The 11,845-nt window shown below is 39.1% G+C and overlaps 1 protein-coding gene across 2 annotated transcripts; it reads right to left on the bottom strand.

Moving 5' to 3' along the window:
* Window positions 1-4,059: 4,059 nt before the first annotated feature.
* LOC127968722 (ras-related C3 botulinum toxin substrate 3) lies at window positions 4,060-10,112 on the bottom strand. Of its 2 annotated transcripts, none has more exons than XM_052570065.1 (6): window positions 9,939-10,112; window positions 8,585-8,656; window positions 8,049-8,166; window positions 7,243-7,305; window positions 6,922-7,141; window positions 4,060-5,904 (listed from the first exon to the last, which is right to left on the bottom strand). In XM_052570065.1, the coding sequence occupies exons 1-6, from the start codon at window positions 9,971-9,973 to the stop codon at window positions 5,774-5,776; spliced, it is 639 nt and encodes a 212-aa protein (XP_052426025.1). In that variant the 5' UTR covers window positions 9,974-10,112; the 3' UTR covers window positions 4,060-5,773. The 2 variants fall into 2 exon arrangements, with proteins under 2 accessions (XP_052426025.1, XP_052426026.1); XM_052570066.1 differs by having other exon boundaries at window positions 6,982-7,141.
* Window positions 10,113-11,845: the final 1,733 nt, after the last annotated feature.

The raw sequence follows: 11,845 nt of genomic DNA, 5'->3' as shown, positions 1-11,845 counted from the left end.
TGCTGGATATGTTATCTTCTTGCCATGGCCTCAATGCCTTTCTCTAAGCATGAATTAAACAAACCATAATGCTTTCACTCAACTACCTTATTTTCTACTTTATTTCCAGGGGGTTGTGCTTGGGATGGATGTGGATAAACGGGTTGTAAAATTGTTTTATTTTTCAACATAAAAATAATGATCCTATTCATAAGCAATTTCTACATTACAGTCTAGCAAGAAAAAATAGGCTATATAGTCAAGCCATAATTCAGTTCCCTTTCAAGGGAATTCGAACTGAATCCTCGAGGGGTCACTATGGGGAATGCCTCGACTTGACCAATGTCTGAAGCATACACTCAAAACAACAACGACACAATGGCCGGCAACAGCCTTTTCCGGGGTGCCCACAGTATAGGCGCCAGGAGAACACGTCATCCTCTTCTTCATTTTCAAGTGACTGTTCTGTTTGAAGCGTGCATTCCTGTGGTAAGAACAATCTTTTCTTCCCATGTTAAGGCATGCAGTAGCAAGACGATTAAGAGGTGGATCCGTGTCCTCGTTATCTGACACCTGATGATCTCTGCATTGTTTGTTTTGGTGAAGAGCACCCACGTAATGTCCTCGAGGGGAGTCTCTATCCACTGCAAGCATTTTTTTGATGAAAAAGCTCTGCTCTTGTCTGTCTCTCTTTTCGGGGAAACAGGGGCAGTTGTTCAGGAGCCGCCGCTGCTGAGGCATGGAGAAGATGAGTTTGTAGGGATCGCAGGCGGATCAGGCCGATGACTTTAAGGATGTGATTTCAAAGTTGAGGCTGAGCCCTCCCAATCCTCCTGTCCTGCGAATAATGAATTATTTCAGGTTATGGAACATGGCACAGCTTTCTACTTGATACTCTAGTTTCACATTCAGAACTTTTTGATACGTCCGTAGAAACGGTGGTCGAGAAGTTTTGGGAGGTGAAGGTGCACTCAGCGGCCTTCAAAACAGGTCTCGGTGTGAGGATCAGAGATGGGCACAGAAGGCTAGTGTCACGTCTCGTGTGGGTGGGGTTAGCAATATGCACAGGTTAATGGGAGGTAGGCAAGATCTGAGGGAGGTGATCCAGACAATGCATTCCCAACACTCTTGTCCGAACCAGAGAAAGATCTAAACATCTCATCTCCTTCAGGGGGCTTAATATCTGCCTTAATATCTCATCTTACCATTCCTAAATTCCCCTATAACCACCATCAAATCCACCTGACCAAGGCTTACGCCTCTTAGGCGGCACTGACTCGGACGCCATATCCATGTTTGTAGGAGCTTCCTGTGTCAAGATGGGGCTCTTCTCACTGAGGTGTCAAGCGGGTTTATTCCATTCTGCAGTCCTCTTATTGCATAGTACTGCCATCATGGTGAGCCAGCGGGTCACCCCTCTGTGGAGTGGGTCTCAGTGCACTGGGTTCCCTGAGGTATAAGGGGGCGGCATTTCTGCGGAAACTCTTCCTGAGTGCTCTGGCACTGAGAAGAAACAGCTCTCTGCCCTCACTGAGGAGAAGGTCCCTTTGAGCTCACAGATTCTGGCTAGGTCCTCTACCCTGAGCTATTGGTCACTTCGGTCGAGCTGGTTTCCTCTCTCTCTTTGCTAGGGGTTGAACCCTCCGCACTTGAGCTCTGTGGCAGTGACAACATAGTTGGACCAATTGCTGCTTCCCTGATAAGTTACCTCCATTTGGTTAAAGCCAGGCAGTGCTTCACTCACCTCAGAGGTTTGTCTTTGAGCCTACCACTCCCAATTGAGTGTCTGAAGACTTCTGAGCATATGTGAGCAGATGCTTGGGAATCTTTCTACATCCATGCTATGGTAAGTGCACACGCTAAGCTTTTTTGCACATTCTTAAATCCACACTGTGGTAAGTGTGCACTCTAAGCACTTTGCACACTTTCTAAAATCCTGTATGGTAAGGGTTATACAATGTCAGCCTCATTCCCTTTCTCTGATTTGGCTTAGGCTCTGGTACTCACCTTGGGCTCCACTCAACTAATGTATCTCTGTTGATATATTTCTGAGTGAAAAAATTATAAAAATAAATGCATGTGTAATGATGAGTCAGCCTTGGAGAGTGAGGATAAATTTGCAGTTTATTTAACAGCAAGGAAACACAGGAAATGAAATCATAAACAGTACTGGCCATGATCAGGGCTGGAAGCAGAGAATCACAGTCCAGTAAACAATACAGGTCACAACGTAAATAATAATCCACAATGAATAAATGCAAATGATTACCTAGGCAAATCAAGACTTCTCGCTGATGTGTATGTTTGGTGTGCTCATATGGAGAGAGGATGGTGATTAGCAGGTGTGTGTTTGCAATCAGTCCCAGGTAAGTGGGTTTAAGGGAATTGGAGTCCGAATTGAAACAGTCAGTGCGGAGGAGGTGGTGCAGAAGCCTCACTTGTGACAGCATGTTTGGGCTCTTCCAGGCTCTGCAGGTCTGGTTAAAGCAGGACCCATGCTCTCTATCGGGTAGATTGGGATGCTAGATATGAACACACTACCACTTTTTTTAGTTATTTTGAGTTCACATAAGTTCTTCTCTCATGTGGAGAGTTGAGTTCTCTGTTTCTCAGAACTTGCAGAATGCGTACCCTTCTGGATTTCTATGAACAAGCTGTAGGTTGAGAGGTGGGTGTTATTCTACCTCCGCTAGGTAACTTACTGCTAGCCAGACCAGCATTATGACCATGAGGATGAATTGGTGACTTCTCAGACGTATTGTTCTATGGGATGGGCCATTTCCATTCATGGATCTCTGTGCATGTCAACTGAGACTGCCCTGCTCTCAGTTAATGAAGCCCTGCAACTGGCAAGAGCAGCTTCAAAATCCTCAGTACTCATCTTACTGGACCTGTCTGCTGCTTTTGACACTGTTAATCACCAGATTCTCCTGTCCACCCTAAGAAAGATGGGCATCTCTGGAATTAAGTCCTACCTCTCTGACAGATCCTTCAGTGTATCTTGGAGGGGTGATGTTTCTAAGTCACAACACCTTGCTACTGGGGTTCCTCAAGGCTCAGTACTTGGACCACTTCTCTTCTCCATCTACATGACGTCATTATGATCTGTCATTCAGAAGCATGGCTTTTCTTATCACTGCTATGCTGATGACACCCAACTCTACTTCTCATTCCAGCCAGATGACCCGACGGTAGCTGCTCGCATTTCAGCCTGTCTGAGTGACATTTCTAGCTGGATGAATGACCATCACCTTCAGCTTAACTTTACGAAGACAGAACTCCTGGTGATTCCAGCTAACCCATTGATTCATCACAACTTCTCTATACAGCTGGGCTCGTCAACCGTTACTCCTTCGAGGACAGCCAGAAACCTAGGAGTTGTGATGGATCATCAGTTAAGCTTCACAGACCACATTGCTACAACGACCCGGTCCTGCAGGTTTGCCTTACACAACATTAGGAAGATTAGACCCTTCCTGTCAGAGCAAGCCACCCAACTTCTTGCCCAAGCTCTTGTTCTCTCCAGACTGGACTATTGTAATGCTCTCCTGGCTATTCCTGCATGTACTGTCAAGCCTCTGCAATTGATCCAGAATGCAGCAGCGAGGGCTGTCTTCAATGAGGCAAAAAAAAGCTCATGTTACTCCTCTCCTCATCAGGTTACACTGGCTACCAGTAGCCGCTCGCATCAAATTCAAGGTACTGATGCTTGCCTACAAGACGACCACTGGCACGGCACCAACATACCTAAACTCACTGGTTCACACCGAACACAACATAATCCACATTCTGCAACAATATAAACAATCACAGAGCTGAGATATGATAAATTGCTATTTATTTTAATGATAAAAAGGCCTCAACAGAAATAAATTTACTGCAACTGAACTTCGAAAAACTTTTAAAAAAGCATTTAAAAAGCATTGCAAATGAGCATAGTAAAGAAATGGTCCACAGACAACACTATATTCAGTCTGTTCCTCACAAGAAGCTGTTGTCCGGCTTCAGAAGACTTGTGCATTACATTCTATTATACTTTTATTGTCATTTACTCCAATGAATGAAAGCAGAGAGTCAGAGTAAGGGTAAAACATGAATACATTTATTCATTAATGCATTCCTCATCTAAAACATTTTTGTGTAAATATACTATCTTACATCATGGAAATGTCTTTTGGCAGCTGTGAAGATCATCTTTTTGTCCTTTTTGAGTTATTTGCAAAGAAAGGAAGTGCAGGAGCACAGATGCAGGGACCGGTTGTGATCATGTCGACTCCAACACACGTGCAGACGAGACTTAAACCAGGTTTGCAAGGAGGGAAAGATCAGGAACTAATGTGTTCCTTACAGCTGGTGGCACGCAAGTCCCTTCATGATGATGATGATGATGATGATGATGGGCATTTGTTCAGACAGAGCGCAGAAGTGTACCATAAAACTCTCAGCAGTGCTTCATCTGTACATAAAAATAAAAATAACATAAAAAAACTAGAAATGAAAGAAAATCCAAAGCCAGTGTATTCACTAACCACAGAGATACGACACAGTTTGCTTCTCCAGTGTTCAGAACGGCCAAGAGTCAAGAAGAAGAAGACATCTAGTGTTCATGAATACATGAGAAGTCCAGATGAAATCAAACAGAGCCTGTTCTTCATTCACGTATCTGCTCATACAGTGCATGCACCTTATTCCAAAGATCAAACTCTTTCAGCAAAACGTAACCCAGCTAACAGAAAACATGAAGGAACGTTCTTCCAGTAATCAGAACCAGCTTTTGAATGAGGAATTTGTTTTGTTGACAAAAGTATTCAAATTAATACTGTAATGTTATTATTTAGTCTTTATTAGTGTTAAAACGTTAGCACCATTTATACATTGTTTGTGAAACATTTATGAAACTTTTGTTAATGATATTAGTTAAAAAAAAAAAACATTTGAGATAACATTCCCATAATGTGTTCCCTGAACACAGAAAAAAAAAAAAAATTAATAACAAGTTCTGAGAAGATTATGTGTTTGTGAGCAAACGTTTTTCCTGTAACGTTATTGCAATGTTCAAAGTTAAAAGGTAGCACACAAATGTTATTATACTTCATTCAAAGAATGTTTCATTTGAAACATTGTGTTTTTTAAATGTTATGTTCAGAGAACGTTCAAATGTAACATTTTGCAAAATGATCAAATAAAAAAACTGGGCATTTCGAACATTCAGAGAACATTTAAAAGTAACGTTTGCGAAATATTAATATGGAGCGTTCACTTGACGTTTGCATTAAAATTAAAAGTTGTTCAGAAACAATGTTTTCAAAACTTACTGGGAATGTTAGCAAAGCATTCTTAGAACAAATTTCTGTTAGCTGGGCGCAAAACTGAACTTGATCTTTAACCCTTCCATGACCAGCTTCGCTTTTCACAATACAAACATTTGCAACCTTTCTTGTTTGACTCGCTCCTGATGTGAAATGGGATGTAAACTAATACTGCGAATGGTTAGCATCTAAATAAACAGAACTTTCCCATGTCTTTGACACACTTCCTTTACAACACCAAGAAACACTTCCTTACAGCATGTCAACATTTACACTGTACCACTAAAACTCATAGAAACGATATGAAATGGAATATGATGTCTCGGGGCACGTGAGGCCGTGAAAAACAAAAGCCATCAACCACGAGGTGTCCCAATGGTTCATATTCAGGTGATGTGCATTAGAGCTTCATGGACAGCTGTCCCCGACCCTGCGACAGCAGTTCAGTATATCTTCCAAGAGGCTGATTATAAATGTGTGTGTGCTCAGAGGAGAGTGCAGCGCTTGCCGCGTTTTTTGACGGGCGGAGGGCAGAGGACGGCTCGGATGGCTTCGTCAAATACAGTCTTTAGCCCACGCTGAGTGAGAGCAGAGCACTCCAGATACTTCACAGCCCCTGCGGCACAAACACAACACTGCTTCAGTCAGACCACACAATACACTTCTGTTTAAACATTTGTTCTGCTTGGAACAATATTTCTTGAGTCAAACTGATTAAGTAACGATATACTCCCACAGGGGATGAGTGATTAACCAAGAATAAATACTTTTACTTGTAACAAGAAGCACTAATCAACAAATGAGAAGTTTTAAGGCCACCCTATAGTATTGTGTCAGAGTCAAAAGGGTGATGCATTGTTTGAAAAATAATTAACAGCAATAAATATTAATGTAATTTGACATGTAATGTAAAATCAAATTGTCTTATTATTTTTTTATTAATTATTTTTTATTACATTTTATCTTAAGTAGTAGATTTTTTATTTAACAGTGAAATGTTACAATATTAATATTTCTTGTTTTGTTTTTATTTATATTTTTAATAATAATAATAATAATAATAATAATAATAATAATTTTTATTTAATATAAATAAAACAAAACACAAAATATACCAGGTTAGGTATGCATTGTTTATTTACTGTCACACTGATAAATAATAATTTGTATATATATTTTTGTTTGAAAAAGATTTGTAGCCCTACTCTCCTTTATTCTTCATTTATTTATTTATTTATTTATTTATTTATTTTAAGGCGTCCTTGTTACACATGTTGCATGTACTTAATTTAAAGTAACAATAAATTATGCATAATTGCATGCAAGTAACCCTAAGCCAAACCCTTAACCTAACCTAAACATTATAGTAAGTACATGTAGTTCATTAATATTACTCACTACTTATAATTATGATAATTAACATATAATTACAGTGTAACAAGGAAACATTAAAATAAAGTAACCAAATAGATAAAAAAATATGAAATAGTATTACAATATTAAAAAGCTGCGTTCTATGTGAATATCTGTAAAGTTGTAATTTATTTCTGTGATCAAAGCTGAATTTTCAGCATCATTACTCCGAGACGATAAGCATCTCTGTGCATCAGAACATCAGCAGCGCTCCACTCACTCAGTAGCTGCATGAATGCATGCACAGATCTGCTGCGGTCTCGAGTCTGTCGGTACGCACCGATCTCTCGGGCCATGGCCAGACCCTGTGGGTATGTGATGGGCGACAGCTTCTTGTCCCGCAGCCGCTCGATGGTGTCCTTATCATCCCGCAGGTCCAGTTTGGTGCCCACCAGGATGATGGGTGTGTTGGGGCAGTGGTGTCGCACCTCGGGGTACCACTGGAGCACAGAAACACTCACTCTTACACTACGCTCTGCTGTCAGTACTGTGCTTTTGTCTGCTGTACTTTTAAAGCACCTGAAAGATGATTTGCACCTACCTTTGCACGGACGTTCTCAAAGGACGCTGGGCTCACCAATGAGAAGCATATTAAAAACACATCCTGTGGAGAAAACAGCCCAGTTCACTTACACCGCACTGCATCATATTTGCTGAATGAAATCCAGTACTTGTTTCACACTCATTCTGATTAGCTGATTTCACACGTCCTCACAAAACATGCATTTCATAGTGTTTTTGCTTTCAATAACCATTTTTAAGAGGAAGAAATATTGAATTATTCGTCAATTAGTGGAAAAACTGCCTCAAATACAAGATTCCTGAAAAATCTTCACTCTTATTTTTAACTTCTCTTATGTCTCACACACACACACACACACGTGTATATATGTGTGTATATATATCATATCATATATATTTAAAATTCATCAAATTCAGCATTGCTTTTCAATACATCTTTCCAAAACAATAAAACAATAATAAAATAAAATAAAATAAAATAAAATAATATATAAAATAATACAATAAATTCAATTAAAACAAATTTTTAAATAAAGAAAAAAAATACACCTTCTAAGGAAAAAAAAAATATTTTAGATTATTTTGCTGGAGATAATTTGGGCAAATAAATGCTAACTATGGACTTTTTGGAGTGTACAATTTATTTAGGCTCAATACCCCCAAATATTACAGCAATAAATTACCAATATTTATTTATAATAATGTGATAATTTACTGAGATAATTTTTTTAATTCAGCATCATTAAATTAGGTCTATATTTTCATTGCCATGCTTTTGAAGTGTAAGTCCTCAGAATGTGATGCTCAGAATGTGAGGACACACACCGTCTGTGGGTACGAGAGCGGACGGAGCCGGTCGTAGTCCTCCTGTCCCGCTGTGTCCCATAAGCCCAGGTTGACTGGTTTGCCATCCACCATCACATTGGCAGAGTAGTTGTCAAATCTGAACAAAGCACATTGACATAATGCTCAATAAAACATCATAAAAAATTAAGAACGAGACAAACAGCATCAGTTCAGAATCTGACTTCTGTTCCGATCCATCAGCCTCATTCATCTCTGTGAACTAGATGTCTCGTTACGGTTATCCCGTAAAAGCTCTTTATTTAGATCCGTTTATGTCAGTATCTGCTGTATACTGTTATAAAGATCTCATTGATTTACATCACAAGCATCATTCTCACTATACAGTATCAGACTATTTGAACCTTAAAAACCTGATGCATCAAATATAACACAAACATAAAACACATATGCATGCAAATGTTTTTTTGTATTGTTTTATATTTGTCTAAATGTTTCATAATGTGCTCCATTGTTTTATAGTGTTTTTGAAGCAGATGCACACACTCTATACTCACACTGTAGGGATGTACTCGCCGGGGAAGGCATTTGTGGTGTAGCTGATCAGCAGACAGGTTTTACCCACCGCCCTGAAGAGGAAACACACACCACACAGCTCAGCTGGGCATAAACACACAGATGCTGAAAGAGCACTAGACCATAACCTTATTTGATGAATAAGTGGCATCAAGTAGTTAGTGCTGCTAGTGTGCTGTTTCTGTGAGTGTGTGTGTGTCAGATAGTGACAGACCCTGTCCCAGATTCACACTCGCCCGGGGGCACACACACACACACACACACACACACAGATACACACCATCACTAATGAAATGTGCACTGTAAGAAGATTCGTTCGTTTGAGTCGAATGAATCACTCAAATAATAGCAGTTCAGTAACAGTGACAGTTTGTCAGCTCTGTTCACACGTGCTGTAAAAAAGCCTTTCATATTTTCCTTGCATTGATTTATAATGCACAAAATGTGTTATTTATCAAGATGCCAGTATACCATCTTTTTTCATTACTTTATTTCTGTTGTATTAGAATACTATTTGACATAACTTGTACCAAATTTGACACTTGTCATAATTAGGTAGTTAAAGTCAGAAGAAGAAAAAAATATGTAATTTGGGAATTGATGAAGAAAATGTACATTTACGAATATTTAGCCGATAAAATAAATACATCCCTTATATATTCTGTTATGTTCAAAATTAGAAAAATGACAGAATATATCACACATAATGAAATCAATGTATTTTGTAGCAGACCAAAATTATTAAAAGATGATCTATTGACTCAGTACTGAAATTACTGAAATTACAATTCGAGTGAGCATTTAACTTACGCCTGGCTTTGGATCCACGCAATTATGACGTAAAATAATTGCGAATCATGTTTCTGAACCGGCTCTTCAAAAGAACCGACTCACGGAATGACTAGGACTCGGCTCACATGCACGCGCTCCACACTCTTCTCGTGCACGCTACAGGAGGGAGTGGTAACCATAGGCTTCAGCTTCAGGCTTTTGCCATTCAACACCCAATGCATTACACGAAAACGACACATTGCTGTTCAGAGCCGTTGATTGAGCGTCTAATGACCAGTGCATGCATTAGCAATTAAAATAATACACGAAACAATTATTAATGTATCACGCTTTGATGCGCTAATTACAATAGCTATGATTCCGATCATATTAAAATTTTGAATGCATTCTGCACGCATGCACACGCTTAGGATCAAATAGAGGTTATAACGTTGATCAAATAATCAAATGCACAGGTCAGAACTGGTCAAGGATGCATTGCAATACCCCACACGGCTTTTCCAATGATGCTCCTCTCCATCAGCTCCCAAAAACACTACTCACCCGTCGCCGACCACCACGCATTTGATAGCTTGCATTTGTGGAGAGGAAGGTTACTTCACTTCACGGCCGTAAATGTATGTTATTATACCACGGGTCCAACTTTAACGAGAAATGATAGATATCTGCAAAAACACGGTCACTTGCCCTCCTTGCAGCAGCGGGTTTGACAGCGAACCTCACCGAGACTCTCCGGAAAAAGACGAAGAAATTTAAAGGGACAGGATCCCCAAACCGCGAATAATGATCTAATACTAGCTACTACACTCGGGGAATCTGTTCAGTACTTTTTATCCCCTAAGTAATTGTGACAGTTTGCGTTATACAAAACTAAATATTTTACTTAGGTGCAGGGTAGATGTTTGTCACGTGACATTACCTCGCTAATGTGAGTCGTGTCCAGTTATTAAGTTGGAAATGTTACTCTTTTCATTAAAGTTTGTGTTAATTGTTTAACATGTTGAAACTGAAATATTTATTCATAGTAGGCTATATTATGTTTTACATGTGCCAGGAGTCTAGGATAACAAAATTGTTCAGCCAGAAATAAAAATATGCTCTGACTCAGGCCTTCTAAGATACGGATGAGTTTGTTTCTTTATCAGATCTGGAGAATCACTTGTTTCACTGGAGGAAGTCTTATTATGGATTATAGACTCTATGTGTTTGAGTTAAAATCATCTTAATGCTGGATGTGTTTCATCTTTTGTCTTCTCCAGATGTTCACTGATGGACTGGAGTGCTGTGGATTATTGTGATGTTTTTATCAGACTCTCATTCTGACGGCACCCATTCACTGCAGAGCATCCATTGATGAGACACTGATGCAGTGCTACATTTCTACAAACCTGATGAAGAAACAAACTCATCCTGATCTCAGATGAACTGAGTGGGAGGATATCTTCAGCAAATTATTATAATTAGTTTCTTTTGTATGAACTATTCATTTTTTCATTACATACAAACAACTCAAGAGTTTCATAAAAAGCACAGACTTTATTTAATAGCTAACACACACATCACAGAAGTGGAAGAACGCCAACACATTTTCAAATATACAATTTGCAAGCGCCATATTTGATGGTCAGCGTGGCACATTTTAAAATACATTATTTGTGAAAACATTTTTAATTAAAAGTAAATATTTATTAAAGAAAGGTGAAATATTCAAATTTAGAAGTTTTAAAAACAAGTTTCCGATGGAAGCCCATTTTTGCCACTGAATAAAATAATTAAAACAGGTCATTGCAAGTTTTTATCTCAAATTTCTCATTAACTGCTAATTCAGACTTTTTTTCTCAGAATTGCATGATACAAACTCGCAATTGCAAGTTTATATCCCACAATTCTGTGTATGCATATTTCAATTCTGCCTTTATACAGCGCAGTTGTGAGATAAAAGTTGCAATTACCTTTTTTTATATATCAAATATATAAACTTTAATATTTTAATTTTTCCAATTAATTAAAAAATGCCACTCAAATACGAAAAAAACAATGTAGACACATGCTATAAGCAGTAGATGTATTATGCAGAGTTGCAAGCACTTGTTGGGGCTGAAGTGAGTGAGAGGAGAGCTCTGGAGGAAGCTGGCTCTCTGGGCCTCGTCCTCATCCAGAAGGACCTCTCTGTGGGCGCTGCTCAGAACTGATCCAAAACACACACACACACACACACAGTGAGCCTCAGCATCAGGTTACATAGCAAACACTCATGAACAGAACAAAAACAACTATGTAAAATGAGTTGCATGAAGAAACATGACATTATTATATTATGAAACTCAACGTATAAAGAATGGTAATGCATATGTCTCTCTCAGAGATCAGAAATCTTCTCTCAGCTTGCAGATGTCTCATTTGCTCCTGTAGTTCACTTCTGCCACTCCCTCCTGCTCTTTACCTGCAAG

The sequence above is a fragment of the Carassius gibelio genome, chromosome B12, assembly GCF_023724105.1.
Source record: "Carassius gibelio isolate Cgi1373 ecotype wild population from Czech Republic chromosome B12, carGib1.2-hapl.c, whole genome shotgun sequence".
NCBI lineage: Eukaryota > Metazoa > Chordata > Actinopteri > Cypriniformes > Cyprinidae > Carassius > Carassius gibelio.
This window is presented reverse-complemented; position numbering and strand designations above follow the sequence as displayed.

Bases quoted from the DNA above. Each gene is read 5' to 3' on its own strand.
- LOC127968722 (XM_052570065.1), bottom strand. From the start codon at position 9,973: ATGCAAGCTATCAAATGCGTGGTGGTCGGCGACGG. The intron at 8,657-9,938 runs GTGAGTAGTGTT...TTTCCTCTTCAG, and splicing joins TGCGTGGTGGTCGGCGACGG to GGCGGTGGGTAAAACCTGTC. The intron at 5,905-6,921 runs GTGAGTGGAGCG...TTTGTGCCGCAG, and splicing joins TGCATTCATGCAGCTACTGA to GGGCTGTGAAGTATCTGGAG.